Source organism: Tachysurus vachellii, chromosome 23, assembly GCF_030014155.1.
Source record: "Tachysurus vachellii isolate PV-2020 chromosome 23, HZAU_Pvac_v1, whole genome shotgun sequence".
Taxonomy (NCBI): domain Eukaryota; kingdom Metazoa; phylum Chordata; class Actinopteri; order Siluriformes; family Bagridae; genus Tachysurus; species Tachysurus vachellii.
In genome coordinates, this window is record NC_083482.1 from 1,410,838 (window position 1) to 1,430,837 (window position 20,000).

General features: G+C 36.4%; 2 protein-coding genes and 1 long non-coding RNA gene across 4 annotated transcripts in view; 2 read left to right on the forward strand and 1 right to left on the reverse strand.

Annotated features, from left to right (window-relative positions):
- Positions 1-3,407, forward strand: part of krt222 (keratin 222) — an 8,689-nt gene extending 5,282 nt beyond the window's left edge. For both annotated transcript variants that reach the window (XM_060859443.1, XM_060859444.1), the window contains 3 exons: positions 332-495; positions 605-707; positions 1,176-3,407. In XM_060859443.1, coding sequence (XP_060715426.1) covers positions 332-495; positions 605-707; positions 1,176-1,389 — 481 coding nt within the window. In that variant the 3' untranslated portion in view covers positions 1,390-3,407. The remainder of the gene's footprint in view (positions 1-331; positions 496-604; positions 708-1,175) is intronic.
- Positions 3,408-6,218: 2,811 nt separating this feature from the next.
- Positions 6,219-7,943, reverse strand: LOC132838521 (uncharacterized). The gene is made up of 3 exons (XR_009647647.1): positions 7,850-7,943; positions 6,639-6,680; positions 6,219-6,518 (listed from the first exon to the last, which is right to left on the reverse strand). It is a non-coding gene; the product is annotated as an uncharacterized LOC132838521 (long non-coding RNA).
- Positions 7,944-9,392: 1,449 nt separating this feature from the next.
- Positions 9,393-10,831, forward strand: mettl21a (methyltransferase 21A, HSPA lysine). The gene is made up of 3 exons (XM_060859209.1): positions 9,393-9,890; positions 10,016-10,127; positions 10,323-10,831. The coding sequence occupies exons 1-3, from the start codon at positions 9,744-9,746 to the stop codon at positions 10,718-10,720; spliced, it is 657 nt and encodes a 218-aa protein (XP_060715192.1). The 5' UTR covers positions 9,393-9,743; the 3' UTR covers positions 10,721-10,831.
- The last annotated feature ends 9,169 nt before the right edge of the window (positions 10,832-20,000 follow it).

Here is a 20,000-nt window from a genome sequence, read left to right on the forward strand (position 1 = left end):
CACCTGTGATTAAAAGCCCATCTCTGGTCTCTCAGTGATAGAACGGCATGTACAGGTTGGTGCTGTATAGGTTATTGTTGATAACAAGCCACCAGATTGATCCAAACACGCTGATATTGGTATTTATTGCTAAGGCTGGTGACTATGAGAATGTGAAAATCATGCTAATCAAACAATGTTAGCACTCAGTTGAAAGAGAGATAACATGCTGAGCAGGATGTCAAAATAGTAAAAAAAAAAAAAAAGATTCTGAAAGATTGGTGGAAGAGAAATTCTGATCATCTTGCCAGTTTAGTGAAATTCATGCTAGCGTTCAATTTCTCTCTTGTAGGTTTTTGTGTGTGGACGGTCAGCCATGGAAACTGAAGCCCTGGAAACCTTCGAGTCAGCAGAACGGAGTGTGTAATGGCATTGAGAATGAAAGTGAAATCACTGAGAAGACAACCAATCAGGGTCCAGCTTTCCACCAGCAGGGCAGCCTCGTCATCTTCACAGGTCCACACACACACACACACACACACACACACACACACACACACAGTCAGATTATATATTCAATGTGTCATACTGTTATAGCTAAATTGTGTGTGTGTGTGTGTTTCAGAGCCCATAGGGAGCAGAGATGGAGAAATTAGCATGGTGAAGACTCAGGAGATTGTGGAGGGGAACGTAGTGAGAGAGAGCGCAGAGGGACACGGAAGAGTCGAGTAAGCAAACACACACACACACACACACACACACACACACACAATAACAACAACAATAATAATAATAACAATTAAACATCACAGGGTCAAATAGCAGTAGAATTCTCTGGAAGGTTAAAGAGCTGTCCATTTTGGACTTGTTTCCTCTGAGCCGTCTTCATTTCTGTAATTTATTTAAAAGCTTCCATGCTGGTGCTTTATTTTGAATACATGATGCAAAACTTAGCTAAATGTTAGATAGCTTGTCAACAAACTTAGCAAGTTACACGCAGTAATATAGCTTCTGCTGTAGAAACACCACAATCTAAGCTAATGTCTTAGCCAACGACGCTAACGATTTTCACTTTCAGTAACACTATGTAAGGTATTCCTGTGTTGTCTCAAGCTAATCAGCTTTTGTTTCACATAAGTAAACTGAGCTAGGAGCTTATAGTTTGGTGAAGTAAAGTTGATTTCTCTCTAATTTAGAACAGAGAAGATTGATAAGGTGATTAAACAGTGGGAGGGATCGTTTTTCCAAGGAAATCCAAAGCTGAGGAAAAAATCAGTGTCTCTGCGCTTCGACCTACACATGGCCATGGCTGATGAAGGCTGTGCTCAGAGCAAAAAGGACAGTTTACCAGATGTGGAGGTTCGGCTGGTGATGAAACGATCCCGCAGCATCCCCACCATAACGCAGTGACCTCGTTTGGAAAGCCAGCAGGGTCAAAACTTGCAGCATGGCACTGGCACGTGAAAATGTTTTATTTTTATTGTTGAGAACATTACACATTTGACTTACATGTAATAGTTTCATGCCTGTTTTTTTTGTTTTTTGTGGCAAGTGAGGGGTAGGGGGCCAAAACTTTTATTATTACTGCTTGCAGCCATGTCATCATTAAGCATTTCCTGGATCTGGACATGACAACACTGCTGTGTTTACATCAGAGACGTTTAGCAACCTGGCAAACTAGCATCAACTATTAGCAAGGAGCTAATCAGAATCCCAAATTCTAGTGGAAGTTTCTAGAAGATCGTTACATTAAACATTGACACCCACACGCTTGAGTAGAAGACAACAGTCGATTAGCTAAGAATTCCCCTGATTAGCATTTAGCTTAGCGAATATTTGTAATCTTAAAAAACAAATCCAACACTTTGTTTGGCGTGTGGCCATGAAGCTAAGACCTAATCGTTAATACATTAAGTTTAGTTTGCGCTACATTACTGTACCACCATCAGCTACCAAAGCATTAACAAAGATGCTAGATGTTTTGAGGTGAAAAGAAAAACAAAATGATTCCTTTCTTCTTTCTGGTAAAAGAATATTGATTTTAAACCCCAGTGAGAGAATTATGAGATTTTATTTGCTGCGGAGAACAAACAGTTTAAGTGTGTTAAAATGTTAGCGAAGCAGAAATTGCAGCAGATACTAGAAGATTTAGTGACAAAATTATCACTAGTCTGTCAGCTCCAGTGCTGTTTAAAAACACACCCTCATTTATTGCCCAATTATTATTCTGTATTTAATATTTAAAAGTAAAAAAAAGTTTTGTGTGATAACATACATCGGTTTCAGACAGATGAGGGAACTAGTTGGCAAAGTAGCTCACATTAGCAAGCAACAACTTTTGCCACATCGATCGCTAACGGCTTTATCGCTAATTTGGAATTGTGTACATTTTCATAGCACATTAAAGCTACAATATGACAAAAAAAAAAAAAACATGGATGTCTCCAGGAAATCTCATGAACTAGCATCCAGCTAACATTAGTGACAGGAATAGATTTTAAATTAAATGATGTATTTATTTTCTCAAAACCTTCTAAAGATTTTTGCCCAGTGTTTTAGATTAATTCAGAAGCGTATCCAATAAGACTAAAATCTCATCTCATTTAAAAGTTGATATATGAACTTTAAGTGTTCTTGACAGTCTGAGAGATTATTTTGTTACATCATACTAAACATTATGCTAGCTATTTACATAATTAGCCAGGTGGCTCGTTAGCAAGACAGCATTTGTGTAGTCATAACTCAGAATGTCTAAGAAAATAAAAATAAAAAGAATTTATTGCTGTGCTTTGGTAACAATTAGCAGGCTAGCTAGCTAGGAATCCAGCTTGTCTATCTAGTGAGCTAAACACTTAAATCGTGTGTTAAAAGCAGTGTTAATACAAAATGGATTCTCTGTGACCTGTTGATTTTCATTTTGATTGATTTTTTTTCTCTCGCCTGTATTAACAATTTTGGTGTTTATCTTTCTAAACAAAGTCTGTGATTTATGCAACATGCCAACGTGCTTTATATGAAGTCCATGCACAAATATGGAGTGCCATTGGGGTAAAAACTCCAACCACATCTGCACTTTTGACATCTTACACTGTAACGCGCAGCATAAACCTATTCCCTCGATATCACTGTGCTACATCACACTTGATTTATCTTTTACAACAAACATTACTGTTTGAACAAAAGAAATTGTGAACATTCGCACTGATTAACATTAAAATACACGAATCATAAGGTACAATCCAGATCCTAAAGGCACTTTAAAACACTTTATACATTTAATTTACCTTTGTTTTTTTTCTAACATTTTTTTTTTGTTCTCAATTTAATGTATATTATTCTATAAATATATTCTGCATCACAAACCTTTGCTGTATGAGAGGTATTGGAATAAAGCTAGCATTAATAAAGCTCTGATATTAAAACACTGACGCTAATCGTGCAACCTGTATAATTTCACTTAGCTGTAAGATGATTTGAAGCAGAATGTTTAAATTTAAATATGTGCTCATATCATTCCAACATCATGACCTTATATATATATAAACATGGGCGTAAATTTCATTTAACAGTGGGGGGGAGCAATTTTTGAAGGTGGACACAAATAATTGTAATTCTAATTGTACTTATAAAGATATGATTATAAGGATTTATAACTTAAGAACTTATAAAGATTTGCTTTTATCATCAAACTCAACTGTTTATAAATGCAGTTTTTGCGTTTTTTTTTTTTTCTACTTACACAATTATTTAGGTATACATACATATATTTTTCAAAATGGAAAGTGCGATATTTTTTAAATCATTTTTTTGAAAAATCATTTTATACAGGAACCATTTTGTGCAGGTTCCACACTGAATCTATAAGAGGGGAAATATGTAAATTATATCTATAAAATATTTGCTTTAGGAATCCTGTAATGCATAAAAATATTGAAATATTTAATTACTTTAAATTTATCCATACACTCCCTGACAAAAGTCTTGTCTCCTATCCACGTTGTAGGAACAACAGATAATAACTTGACTTCTAGGTGATCATTTGGAATCAGAAGTGACTTATATGAAAGGCAAAGGCCTCTAGATTAAAGCTTATTTTATTCATTCATTCATTCATTCATCTTCTACCGCTTATCCGAACTACCTCGGGTCACGGGGAGCCTGTGCCTATCTCAGGCGTCATTGGGCATCAAGGCAGGATACACCCTGGATGGAGTGCCAACCCATCACAGGGCACACACACACACACTCTCTCTATCACTCAAGCAATCACACACTACGGACAATTTTCCAGAGATGCCAATCAACCTACCATGCATGTCTTTGGACCGGGGGAGGAAACCGGAGTACCCGGAGGTAACCCCCGAGGCACAGGGAGAAACTCTAGGCACAAACGGCACAAACTCCACACACACAAGGCGGAGGCGGGAATCGAACCCCGACCCTGGAGGTGTGAGGCGAACGTGCTAACCACTAAGCCACCGTGCCCCCCTCTAAAGCTTATTTTATCAAAATAAAATCTTATCATGCCTTGATTTTTAATTATTTAATTAGGACAGAAAGGTGGAGGCTGAAGGATGAGAAGGAGCACCAACCTAGTGAAGAATTTGCCCTCTCCTGTGGTATGTAATGGGCAGCAACAATGTCTTGATACCTCAGGCTGTTGATGTTGCCATCTCTCACATGCCCCCATACTGAATGTAACCCCAAACCATGACTTTTCCTGCACCGAACTTGACTGTTTTCTGTGTGATTCCTGGGTCCATGCGGGTTCCAGTAGGTCTTCTGCAGTATTTGCGACGATTGGGTTGCAGTTCAATAGACGATTCATCAAAAAATCAACCTTATGCCTCTTTTCCACAGTCCATGTTACAATAAATAGAAAAAGAATGTTTGGAACATACTGTAACTGAACAACCAATGCATAATTGAATGAGAAATAGTTTTTGTATAAGTGTATGAGTGCATTATGGTACAGTAGAGCTTTACGTTAGCATGCGACACAGATACTGATAAAATGTATGTAACTCAAATGTACTGTGAGTTTCTTTGGATAAAAGTGTCTGCTAAAGGCATGAATGTTAATGTCATGTAAATGCAAGCATTGACTTGTGTGTGTTGTTTTTTGCTTTACTTGTTTTGGCAGCTTGGCAGTGAACAGGGGGTTTAAGAGGTGGGTGGGGGTAGTAGTAGTACACTTTTTTTTGTAGTTCACACTTCCAGTCCCAGTGTATTACTCGCTTTTCTTAACGTCAACTCCCGAGTTGTCGACTTCTTGATGACTTCTTGACGACTTTGTGACGACTTCTTGAAGCTTTTAGAGCTGTGACCTGACTTTTGCTCCTCTAATCTCAATTATTTCCAAAAAAATATATAATTTAGCACAGAAAGAATTCCACACCATGGGAATACGGACTGCTTTAGTGCTTCACACTCTGAAAGACATAAATTCAAAATTAAAATCAAATGATCTAAAAATTGTTAGGAAACAAGTAATAAACTTCAGGTATCCCAAATTCTCTCTAAAGTCTAGTCTGCAGTGACTGAAATATCTCCCTTGAAAGTAAATTCTTTTATGGGTTGGACATTCTAAGTTTAATAAATCAATGTACTAAATTGAAAAAAAAAAAAAAAACATTCAATTTTTTTAATGTCTCTAAGGGGGAAATGCACATGTTCACACCTTCTCATATTCTATGCTGTATGTTCTCTCACTTGGTCACTTTCTGCTGAATGAAACTCACCATTGACGCTGAGAGTGACGGCCTCTGGTTGACCCGGTTCCTCATGTCTGTGTTTACAGCGATATATTCCTTGGTCAGACTGCTGGACATTGAAAATGGTCAGGGACAGAGCTCCATATTTATACTGGCTCATTGTAACGAAGGCACGACCTTCGAAATCTGGACTGTAGCTCATCTTCCCCTTTTGAAGCTTCACAACAGGTCGGCCATTTTTTTCCCACTGAACGCTGATGTCTTTGTCAGCGATCATCTTGTCTGTGGCAGCGTAGCAGGGAAGAATCACATCGGCTCCAACACAAACTCTTTTAACACTAGAAACTTAACAGTAAAGAACAGACTGTAGTTAATAGGCATCAACTGTTAGACTCCAAGAATCATTTATAGCAGTTTCAGCTCCAGAAAAAACACTCATTATTATGACGCCTCCTCATATGAGGTAGATTACATATTTATAAATGTAATCTATATAGAAGGGACAAATGATTGACTTACACACTACATCCAGATAGAACTGGCAGATCTTTAAAGTGTCACAGTAGCAGATGTACCAGCCCTTGTCGTTGTACTCGACATGGTTCAGGTGAACAGACGCTTCTCCATGAACAGGCCTTGTTCGTTTCTTAAAAGCGTGGCCTTCAACACAAACACCACTCCTACACTCACTCACAATTAGACCAGGCCGACTCGAAAGCATCCATTTCACATCCCCTGTACAGGATGTGTTGCAGGTGAGCAGGACGGGATCGTTCACATTCAGTAGTTCATGGCCATTAAGTGTTAGAGACACTGGAAGAACCACTAGACACACAAACAGATCATTCGTTACTTGTCAACCAATCAAATGCTTTTCTTAAACTAGCAGACTCGCACGCCATCGTTTTAACGCATCAGTTTGGACGAGTCAGACCTTGGACTTACTCAGTAGAAAGATGAATATTGTCTGGAGGGTGCACATGATTGCTGAAATAAAAAAAAAAGAAGATAGAACTGAGAAAAATGACAGCAACCAGTAGCTTTTAGCCAGTAAATTCAATTCAAGTTTATTTGTACAACACTTTTTACAGTCGACATCGTCTCAAAGCAGCTTTACAGAACATAAACATAGAACAAAAGGTTCATATAAAAAATAATATAAAGATTAATATAATACAAAATTCAAGATTAATATTAGATAGATTTAGTTCACAATGTGTATGTATTTATCCCCAATGAGCAAGTCTGAGGTGACTCAGGTGACTGTGGGGAGGAAAAACTCCCAGACTACACGTAATGACAATGATGCACGCTGTACAGTTTGTAACAGTGACTTCAGCATTGCCCACGGTGGGGTAAATGATTATAAAACACGTGTTGACGTGAGTTCAACACGTTTCATTTCATCTTCAGCTTATATAAATAGTAAAAGTGATCGACTTTACTTTACAATAAGGTTCATTAGTTAACATGATTAGTTTCCTACGTTAGTTAACACGAACTAATAATGAACTATAAAGCATTTATTTATCTTTGTTAATGTTAATTTGAACATTTACTATTACATTATTCAAATCTTGTTAACATAGTTAACAATTAACATCAGTGTTAATGCACTGCGAACAAACATGAACATAAACATATAAACAGCTGTATTTTTATTCATTCATTCATTATTATTTTTATTTAAGCAAAACACAATGGGATTTTTTTTTCCATTGACTTTTGTATAATTCATCACTTCTACACGTTCGTGCGGAATATATATATTTTTTTCACTAATTAATTCACTAATTAATTAATCGAATTCGACGTCACTTCCGATACCTCACTTTGTATAAAAGTCCCCTGAATAAGGAGCCTCTAAACACAACGACACTGTAATATTGTGTGAATATTGTTTTTATTTTATTTTATTTTTTTATTATTAAACGTGAAAATATCTTGATCTTATGTTAAGCACAGACCTTATTTTAGCATTTAACTACAAATCTATCGTATGCTAATTACTTCCGGCTTTTAGACAACGGAACAACAACAAGGCAGAATAATAATATTAATGATTAAACAGACTGGAGGAAGCACATAATGGACAGATAGAGCTGTGTATCATCCTCCTAAGAATGTCAATGAAAATGAGTTGATTATTTACTTACAGTCGTGTGGGATCTTTATTTTTTTGGTGATGTCTAAAGCGCAGACATCCGATAAACAGGTCCACTGAAAAATGCCCACTTTCCTGTTTGTTTTCTGTAACCAAATCACATCTTAATAAAAGAACACAATTCTCAGTAATGTATTCTTCTCTCGTAATAAAAATAAAAAATACTTCTACAAAATGTCTAACTCATAAGCTTCTACCTGCTCAGCTCTCCAGTTACCACAGAGATTATTATAAGATCTTGCTCATATAACATTTTACTCTGCTGGAATTCCCCGTGATCGTGAGATCATTATATGACATAAATCTGGCTGAGAGGGTCAGATGTCCACACTATATTGTTGTACTGTATAGTGTACAAAGAGAGAGACATTTCAATCAGTCAATCAATCAATCAATCAATCAATCAATCAATCAATCAATCAATCGATTTATCAATAAACGAACCAAATCAATCAATCAATCAATCAATCAATAAAACACAACATTTCTAGCATTTAGCAGGAACACAACAGTATAGTTTTTACTACCTAAGAAAGTTGATTCAACAAACAAATAAGTAAAATACCAAGTTTAATTCAGTAATCAATGATTATTGATTGAGCTGTAATGTAACTCCTGGGCTCTGAAACAGCCTTCCATTTTATATCAGATCTGTAAACGCTGAGACTCTAAAACCCACATTTATTTTTTTACCATCTTCAGGAAACAGTTTGACTCTTTAGAGCTGATCCTGGGAACACTAAGCATTAGGCAGGAATCCACCTGGGACACAGTACTTCACTCCTATGAGCAGTTTGGTGTTGTTCATCCTACAGAGATATTTATGGGGAAAATAAAAGTCTTGGGAAAATCCAGAAAAAGATTTAAAAATCCTTAATAATAATAATAATAATAATAATAATAATAATAATAATGCACACAGTGGTGTACACAGTGTGGTGCACTAATTTCTGATGTGATGTGATATATTTCTGATATTAATACACGTTTTTAAAACCACAGAGTCTGTCTGGACCAAGTAGGTTTCATAATATTACAACTGTCCGTGCGATATGCAGTTTGGTCACATGCAGTTTAGTGATTAACTGAATAACATTAAGAGATGAAGTTATAATTTATGATTTATTAAGAAACTTTTATATACATTGGAAATTCCAGTTTGTGTGATAATTTTGACAAATTACTTGTTGTAACATGTAAAGTTCAATTTGAATATATATTAATAAAAACGAATTCAATAATGAATGAATGAATTAATTGATTAGTTAATTGATAAAAAATAAATAAATAAATGCTTGAAAATGTCACTGGCTGGTTAAATGCAGTAGATAAGATTTCCCTCTAACCGCTAGAGGTCGCACCTTCCTATAAAATTACAGTAAGAAGCAGAAGGCTGTTGACTATATAGTGCACTTCTTCAAGGGGTGAAAATGTGCGTGTGATTTAAAACAACTATTCACTATGTAGGGAAAAGTGTGTGATTTAAAACAACTATTCACTATGTAGGGAAAAGTGTGTGATTTAAAACACAACCCTATGTCGTTATTTCCGTTTCCGGATTTCGACCCTTCCTCGCGCACACGGATTGTATTGGCTGATTTAATGCAACGTTTCACTTAAAACCAGCAATAACGTTTCAGACCTTTATATTTATGTACTGTGTGAACGTGAGTCGTGTTTTACAACAGAGAGTTTATTAATCCGTGAGTTTTAGCGATGTAAACAATGCGCGTGAGGTGTCTCGAGCGCTTTCAGCTGAATTATCAGTGCTGTATTTTATATCAGTAATAAAGCCTCATTGTGCATCATTGTGCATCATTGTGCATCATAGTGCATCATTGTGCATCATTGTGCATCATTGTGCATCATTGTGCATCATTGTCAGCATGGCGCTGGTGCCTTATAATGAAAACATCCTGCCCTCTTTGTCCAAACTCCACTCGTCTTCTGCTGACTTCCGGTTCGCCGAACACAGCATCCGATTGGCTCAGGACTGGAGAAAAGGGGGCGTGGCCGCCGTCGTGTGGGACGCGGTGAGTCAGATACGGAATCGATACGCACGATACTTACCGAGTCGATATTATATCTCGATAAAAGTAGAATTAAATAGCAGTTTAGGACGGAGCTTGTTATAGCTGCCCTGTTGCTCCTCTCTCAGGCGGTGGTGATGTGCATGTACCTGGAGCTCGGCCATGTGGATCTGAAGAACAGAACCGCCATCGAGCTCGGCGCTGGTACCGGACTGGTGGGAATCGTCGCTGCGCTGCTCGGTGCGAGCAAATCACTGTGATCTAATATACACGTGTAGAAATGTAGATTTGTTTATTATAGAAATCATGTGACTCTCTTCTTATATGAGAAGAGCAGAAGAATTCTTAAAAAAAAGATAAAGCAATAACGGTGCCACACGATCAAGTCTGTTTTATAAATAATAAAATTCCAGATGATTCCGTTACTTCCAACAGGAGCCGACGTGACGATCACTGACCGGAGCCCAGCCCTGGAGATCTTGGAGGCCAACGTGAAGGAGAACGTTCCTCCACCACTACAGGGGGTCGTGCGAGTTTCTGAGCTCACGTGGGGAGAAGGATTAACACGCTATCGCCCCGGTGGCTACGACATCGTCCTGGGAGCGGACATCGTTTACCTGGAGGAGACGTTCTCCGCTCTTCTGGGCACCATAGAACACTTGAGCTCAGAGAACACGGAGGTCCTGCTGGCCTGCCGAATCCGTTACGAGCGAGACGAGCGCTTTCTGAGCATGCTGGGAAATCGGTTTTCTGTGCAGGAGGTTTATTACGATTCACAGAGAGACGTTCACATCTACAGAGCTGTGAAAAATCAGATTAAGTCTGAGCTCTGAGGAGCAGACGGAACAGCCTGAGAACTGTATATGATCTTATCAGTGTCTGTTGATACCAGGGGAGTGACAGCTTATCTTTGTTATTAAAAATATTCATTCTTTGCTCAGAGATTCTTTTGTCTTATCAGGTATTTTTAGCATTAGCACATTTCCCCAGAATCTGAGATTATGGTGCGAGGTTTATTGCGCTCTTTTTCCGCCTAGTGGTACAACCAAGAATAGCACCGTTACTTAATCTTTCAGTTCACCTTCAAGTCCACAATGTTTTATTTTATAACAAGTTCTACTTCCACTTTCGGGAGCTTTAGAAAGTTTACCTTTTTTTATATATATATATTTCATTGAATTATTATATAAATGATTAAACTAAACATTCCTTGACATTACCAAAGGCCCAATAGCAATGCAGGAAAGAGCAAAGGAAATAGATGGACCAATAAACTTTACCGAGAGGGAACGGGTCTAAAATCCAGACTAATTAGTGCATCCAATCAGTGCATCAGGATACTTAATAATAGTTGTCCGTCTGTGCGTAAAATATCATCAGGGCATTTTTCAGGAAAATTTGTGAAAAATTATCATTTTAAAATATAAATAAATAAAATGGGACGAAAGATCTGAAGTAAAGCAGTAGACGGAGTCTGGTTCGATCAGGGAGCACTAATTAGTGATGAATTCTAGAATACAGGACGCGGCTTCAGGGGAAAAAGGCATTTCTCGATCGGACTCTCAAACTCTTCCAATTACTGACGCATTCGGCGATCAGTTAAACATCTTAAGAGTGCAGTAGGGCCTAATGCAGAGGTGAGCATCTCTTCCTGTCAGTGACGAGGCTGTTTGTGTGTTCAGTAACACCGGCAATAAGTCTGATGAACACCGACAAGATCATGACTGTACGTCAGCACTCTGTAAGGGTGTTTGTGACAGCACCTTGGAAGCGTTCAATTCCGCTTTCATGCATCGTATAGCACAATGCATTAGACTGCAGAGAGAGAGAGAGAGGATGTGTTTGGAAGGAAGTCCGCTTTGGAGAAGATGGACACGGACATGGTCGTTAAAGACAGTGTATTTCTATTTGTTGAGCTTTTAACAGGCTTTTAGTCGCCCATCTTCTGAGTTTGATGAGAGCCGATTTCTCCATCGGATCGACTTTCATTTACTCTCAGAGAGGAAAATAACAAGCAGCACCTGTTTGCTTCAGACATTTTATAGTCAGCAACTTTGGAAAACATGTTAAACCATAAATAGTGTGAAACTCTACTGACTCCTGAAAGAACATCTAGATAATAATAATAATAATAATAATAATAATAATCCTTTACTCATAATTATACCCACTAGTCTGAGTGCTATGTGATTATTTTGTGTGTGACTTTTTTTTGTGTCAGTCTGGAACTGTGTGTGAAACGTGGAACAGAGTTTGTGAAATTTTAGTGAAAAAAACTTTTATTTTCTCAAGAATAATTTGGATATATATATATATTTTCTACATATTTAAGAGGTGGATTTACACCATAAGCACAAACATCTAGATTAACTACATCAAATCTAACATTAAACACCAAACCCGCCTTCACTGACTGAAAAGATTTTCTACAGAAATAAGACGTGATGTTTCAAACTTTAATAAACACAACCTTTATGAGACAATAGTGTCATCAAAATGAGACAGAATCACAAGTCTACTCATTTGTATGGACTATGGAGCTCTTTTAGCTTCAAAGTCCTGAATTAAAATCAAACTGTAGCCCTAAACGTTCTGCTAAAAGTAACGCTAAACGTTACTAGCTTTGCGTTTCTCTATAAAATCTAATCTGAATCTACATCTTTACCCTGAGCCAATCTGTCTCTGGACAGTATTTGGATCATACTATATTCTATTTTTACAATTTCTCAGTCTTGGACATCGTTTAGTGACATCACAGGTGAACTGGAGTGATATGAGCTCCAAACCCGTTTAAAACCCAGTTGAGTACACTGGACTTTAAAACTAAGTAAAGAGGCGGGGCTAAACCTGTCATGTTCGACGTTGTTACGATTCATGATTCATATTAACTTCGATTTCCACGTCATCGTCTAATCTTGCGTAGCTCTGCCCCCGAATCAGTGTTATAGAGAATTACTTGAGAAATCTTTAGTGTGGTAACAAATTTGTACAAAATACCCCAAATTCACTAGAATAAGAATAAGTATGTAAGAGAAGTTAAACATTTAAATAGCACGTTTTTTTTTTCTTCTGTACATTAAAGTTATGACAAGGGGCGTGGCTATGCTTTTTGATTGGTAGATGTTGTTTCCTGCCTGATTTTGTTCATGTGCATGTTTTTTTTTATTATTTGTTTTATTTAATACGAAGCGATTTTACTCCCAAAGCAAAAGCAAGGAAATTTTTACGTGTGATAAAATCCACATAAAGTATAGTGATACAGTCTCACTATTATTGTGATCCGTAATGACTTTTATCGTGTGGGTAATTTCTTAATTTTTAAGAAAAAGATACATAAATAAATACAAAAATACATTTATATACAGTGATATACAGAATTATCGCTACAACTCTACAGAATAAAAGGGAATATTAGTTTTGTCTAAACTATAAGGATATTAATAAAAACGTATGCATGCACGATGCATATGAGCTCCTATTACTGTACCTGCTAGCTAACATCACACGTCTAATAAAAAAAATATTTTGAAGTTTTGACTTCAGCAGCTAGGGGGGCACGGTGGCTTAGTGGTTAGTGGTCACCTTGTGTGTGTGGAGTTTGCATGTTCTCCCTGTGCCTCGGGGGTTTCCTCCGGGTACTCCGGTTTCCTCCCCCGGTCCAAAGACATGCATGGTAGGTTGATTGGCATCTCTGGAAAATTGTCCCTAGTGTGTGATTGCGTGAATGAATGAGTGTGTGTGTGTGCCCTGCGATGGGTTGGCACTCCGTCCAGGGTGTATCCTGCCTTGATGCCCGATGACACCTGAGATAGGCACAGGCTCCCCGTGACCCGAGGTAGTTCGGATAAGCGGTAGAAGATGAATGAATGAATGACTTCAGCAGCTATAATTGTAAATTATGTTTATTAGAAAATAAATAGTTACACTCTGGTTTATAAGTCTTTAGAAAAAAAACCCAATAACGTCAGGACTGTATAGTGCTAGTAATGGCTAGGTTATTTATTTGTTTATTAACAATACAATTTTCTTTATTAAAGCGTTATGTTCTCAACAGGGACAAGCAGTTGAAGAATTTTTCCAGAGGAAGTATGGCTCATCTCCTAATACTCCTACTGCCACAAACAAAGTTGTATAAGGGCAGAATGGGAATATTGAGGAAGCAGATGTCACACATATACACACACACACACACACACACGCACACACACACACACACGCACACACACACACACACACGCACACACACACACACGTGCGCGCACACACACACGCACACACACACACACACACACACACACACACACACACACATATTTCGAGGTTTCAGCCAGACATGTGTTTCCAGTTAACATTCTGTTCCGTCTCCTAACCAAGAATGTTCCATCATTTTACACTAAAACGCCTCTTTAGATATAACACTGGAATTTACACCAATGTTCTGCTGTAACCACCACATCTTTTTATGTCCTTTTATGTCCTTTCTGCTTTTATCAGTTAATCAGATGTGTTTCTGACATCAATCCAGCCCTTTGAGGAAAAGCACAGATATACGGCTAATGTGTGTTAGCATGTGTACTGTAACAGTAGTGTGTGTGTTAGCGTGTTTACTGTAACATTAGTGTGTTTTTGTGTGTTTACTAAAACACTAGTGTGTTAGGGTGTTTACTGTAACAGTAATGTGTGTGTTAGCGTGTTTACTGTAACATTATTGTGTGTGTTAGCATTTTTAATGTAACATTGTGTGTTAGCGTGTTTACTGTAACACTAGTGTGTGTTTGTATGTTTACTGTAACATTAGTGTGTGTTTGTGTGTTTACTAATACACTAGTGTGTGTTAGCATGTTTACTGTAACAGTAGTGTGTGTTAGCATGTTTACTGTAACATTGTGTGTTTGCATGTTTACTGTAACACTAGTGTGTTAGTGTGTTTACTAAAACACTAGTGTGTGTTTGTATGTTTACTGTAACATTAGTGTATGTTTTTGTGTTTACTGTAATATTAGTGTGTGTTTTTGTGTTTACTAAAACACTAGTGTGTTAGTGTGTTTACTGTAACACTAGTGTGTGTTTGTATGTTTACTGTAACATTAGTGTGTGTTTGTGTGTTTACTAAAACACTAGTGTGTGTTAGGGTGTTTACTGTAACAGTAATGTGTGTGTTAGCGTGTTTACTGTAACACTAGTGTGTGTTTGTATGTTTACTGTAACATTAGTGTGTGTTTGTGTGTTTACTGTAACACTAGTGTGTGTTAGCATGTTTACTGTAACAGTAGTGTGTGTTAGCATGTTTACTGTAACATTGTGTGTTTGCATGTTTACTGTAACACTAGTGTGTGTTAGTGTGTTTACTAAAACACTAGTGTGTGTTTGTATGTTTAACGTAACATTAGTGTATGTTTTTGTGTTTACTGTAATATTAGTGTGTGTTTTTGTGTTTACTAAAACACTAGTGTGTTAGTGTGTTTACTGTAACACTAGTGTGTGTTTGTGTGTTTACTGTAACACTAGTTTGTGTTTGTATGTTTACTGTAACATTAGTGTGTGTTTGTGTGTTTACTAAAACACTAGTGTGTGTTAGCATGTTTACTGTAACAGTAGTGTGTGTTAGCATGTTTACTGTAACATTGTGTGTTTGCATGTTTACTGTAACACTAGTGTGTGTTAGTGTGTTTACTAAAACACTAGTGTGTGTTTGTATGTTTACTGTAACATTAGTGTATGTTTTTGTGTTTACTGTAATATTAGTGTGTGTTTTTGTGTTTACTAAAACACTAGTGTGTTAGTGTGTTTACTGTAACACTAGTGTGTGTTTGTATGTTTACTGTAACATTAGTGTGTGTTTGTGTGTTTACTAAAACACTAGTGTGTGTTAGCATGTTTACTGTAACAGTAGTGTGTGTTAGCATGTTTACTGTAACATTGTGTGTTTGCATGTTTACTGTAACACTAGTGTGTGTTAGTGTGTTTACTAAAACACTAGTGTGTTTGTATGTTTACTGTAACATTAGTGTATGTTTTTGTGTTTACTGTAATATTAGTGTGTGTTTTTGTGTTTACTAAAACACTAGTGTGTTAGTGTGTTTACTGTAACACTAGTGTGTGTTTGTATGTTTACTGTAACATTAGTGTGTGTTTGTGTGTTTACTAAAACACTAGTGTGTGTTAGCATGTTTACTGTAACAGTAGTGTGTGTTAGCATGTTTACTGTAACATTGTGTGTTTGCATGTTTACTGTAACACTAGTGTGTGTTAGTGTGTTTACTAAAACACTAGTGTGTGTTTGTATGTTTAACGTAACATTAGTGTATGTTTTTGTGTTTACTGTAATATTAGTGTGTGTTTTTGTGTTTACTAAAACACTAGTGTGTTAGTGTGTTTACTGTAACACTAGTGTGTGTTTGTGTGTTTACTGTAACACTAGTTTGTGTTTGTATGTTTACTGTAACATTAGTGTGTGTTTGTGTGTTTACTAAAACACTAGTGTGTGTTAGCATGTTTACTGTAACAGTAGTGTGTGTTAGCATGTTTACTGTAACATTGTGTGTTTGCATGTTTACTGTAACACTAGTGTGTGTTAGTGTGTTTACTAAAACACTAGTGTGTGTTTGTATGTTTACTGTAACATTAGTGTATGTTTTTGTGTTTACTGTAATATTAGTGTGTGTTTTTGTGTTTACTAAAACACTAGTGTGTTAGTGTGTTTACTGTAACACTAGTGTGTGTTTGTATGTTTACTGTAACATTAGTGTGTGTTTGTGTGTTTACTAAAACACTAGTGTGTGTTAGCATGTTTACTGTAACAGTAGTGTGTGTTAGCATGTTTACTGTAACATTGTGTGTTTGCATGTTTACTGTAACACTAGTGTGTGTTAGTGTGTTTACTAAAACACTAGTGTGTTTGTATGTTTACTGTAACATTAGTGTATGTTTTTGTGTTTACTGTAATATTAGTGTGTGTTTTTGTGTTTACTAAAACACTAGTGTGTTAGTGTGTTTACTGTAACACTAGTGTGTGTTTGTATGTTTACTGTAACATTAGTGTGTGTTTGTGTGTTTACTAAAACACTAGTGTGTGTTAGCATGTTTACTGTAACAGTAGTGTGTGTTAGCATGTTTACTGTAACATTGTGTGTTTGCATGTTTACTGTAACACTAGTGTGTGTTAGTGTGTTTACTAAAACACTAATGTGTGTTTGTATGTTTACTGTAACATTAGTGTGTGTTTACTGTACCATTATTGTATGTGTTTGTGTGTTTACTGTAACAGTGGTGTGTGTTTGTGTGTTTACTGTAACAGTAGTGTTTGTGTGTTTACTGTAACATTAGTGTGTGTTTGTGTGTTTACTGTAACACTAGTGTGTGTTTACTGTAACACTAGTGTGTGTTTGTGTGTTTACTGTAACAGTAGTGTGTGTTTGTGTGTTTACTAAAACACTAGTGTGTGTTAGCATGTTTACTGTAACAGTAGTGTGTGTTAGCATGTTTACTGTAACACTAGTGTGTGTTAGTGTGTTTACTAAAACACTAGTGTGTGTTTGTATGTTTACTGTAACATTAGTGTATGTTTTTGTGTTTACTGTAATATTAGTGTGTGTTTTTGTGTTTACTAAAACACTAGTGTGTTAGTGTGTTTACTGTAACACTAGTGTGTGTTTGTATGTTTACTGTAACATTAGTGTGTGTTTGTGTGTTTACTAAAACACTAGTGTGTGTTAGCATGTTTACTGTAACAGTAGTGTGTGTTAGCATGTTTACTGTAACATTGTGTGTTTGCATGTTTACTGTAACACTAGTGTGTGTTAGTGTGTTTACTAAAACACTAGTGTGTTTGTATGTTTACTGTAACATTAGTGTATGTTTTTGTGTTTACTGTAATATTAGTGTGTGTTTTTGTGTTTACTAAAACACTAGTGTGTTAGTGTGTTTACTGTAACACTAGTGTGTGTTTGTATGTTTACTGTAACATTAGTGTGTGTTTGTGTGTTTACTAAAACACTAGTGTGTGTTAGCATGTTTACTGTAACAGTAGTGTGTGTTAGCATGTTTACTGTAACATTGTGTGTTTGCATGTTTACTGTAACACTAGTGTGTGTTAGTGTGTTTACTAAAACACTAGTGTGTGTTTGTATGTTTAACGTAACATTAGTGTATGTTTTTGTGTTTACTGTAATATTAGTGTGTGTTTTTGTGTTTACTAAAACACTAGTGTGTTAGTGTGTTTACTGTAACACTAGTGTGTGTTTGTGTGTTTACTGTAACACTAGTGTGTTAGTGTGTTTACTGTAACACTAGTGTGTGTTTGTGTGTTTACTGTAACACTAGTGTGTGTTTGTATGTTTACTGTAACATTAGTGTGTGTTAGCATGTTTACTGTAACAGTAGTGTGTGTTAGCATGTTTACTGTAACATTGTGTGTTTGCATGTTTACTGTAACACTAGTGTGTGTTAGTGTGTTTACTAAAACACTAATGTGTGTTTGTATGTTTACTGTAACATTAGTGTGTGTTTACTGTACCATTATTGTATGTGTTTGTGTGTTTACTGTAACAGTAGTGTTTGTGTGTTTACTGTAACATTAGTGTGTGTTTGTGTGTTTACTGTAACACTAGTGTGTGTTTACTGTAACACTAGTGTGTGTTTGTGTGTTTACTGTAACAGTAGTGTGTGTTTGTGTGTTTACTGTAACAGTAGTGTTTGTGTGTTTACTGTACCATTATTGTATGTGTTTGTGTGTTTACTGTAACAGTAGTGTGTGTATACTGTAACACTAGTGTGTGTTTACTGTAACAGTAGTGTGTTTGTGTGTTTACTGTAACATTAGTGTGTGTTTACTGTAACACTAGTGTGTGTTTGTGTGTTTACTGTAACAGTAGTGTGAGTTAGAGTGTACTTCATATTTAAGCCTGTACACTAGACTAGAATTGATTATTTGGATTATTTGTTACAGAAGATCAAACCTCATGTAGACTTTGTTTAAAAGATATTAAAACATTATGGAGGAAATGATACAAAACGAAATAAAGGAAATTAAAGTAATTCTGGGTTTCTGATGGTTAATAAAACAGATCTGTGTGTGTTTTACTTCTCCAATTTTTTACGTCTATTTAATGTTTGTTTTTGCAGTTTAGAGCCGGTGGAGCTTTTTATTGCAGAACTTTCCATCCACAGAAACCAAACCAGTTTCACTGCCTCATTAAAGTCACTTTACACGGTTTGGACAAACTGAAGGAATTTTACAGGTATTTACATGAAAAAACTTTAGGTTAGGAAATGAATATCGTACAAGCAACAGATCAGCATTAAATTAAATGTAAACCTATAAATGTAGCTGGTGTGTAATAAACAAATTGTGTTAAATCACATGATTAAAATAAAGGTGCAGACGTCTTGGGTTTATGTTACAGAACCCTGGAGCTCCAAATATTTCATATAACATACAAATGTTTATCCTGCATCAATTTAATATTTAAATGATTGATAATTACTCTCACACTCACACAAACACAAACACACACATTTATCTACACACACACACACACACACAAATTAGTTATTGTTGGCCAATATATAAAAACACACCCCACCCAACACCACACACACACAGTGCTGAGGAAGTATGAGTCTGCATGCAACGGTTTCACTTATCAGAATCACTGATAATCTCTTGATAATTCGTCAGTACATGTGAAGGGCAGGAATTTGTTTTGGCACTTGTGTGTGAATGGAACACATCGAAGATCATATTCAGTCCTCATTCACCTTTCTAGACATTTATAAGTCCACTGAAATACTAATCACCACTTTGGGGTGAAAAGGCCTCAATGTGACAGACCACTTTACAGTAGCTACTTTTCATGACTTTGTGTAATATCACTTATTCCCACATGGCAGATGTATTTGTTATACACACGTGGACAAAATTGTTCGTACCCTTCGGTCAATGAAAGAAAAACTCACAACGGTCACAGAAAAAACTTTAATCTGACAAAAGTAATAATAAATAAAAATTCTATGAATGTTAACCAATGAAAGTCAGACATTGCTTTTCAACCACGCTTCAACAGGATTATTAAAAAAATAAACTCATAGAACAGGCCTGGACAAAAATGATGG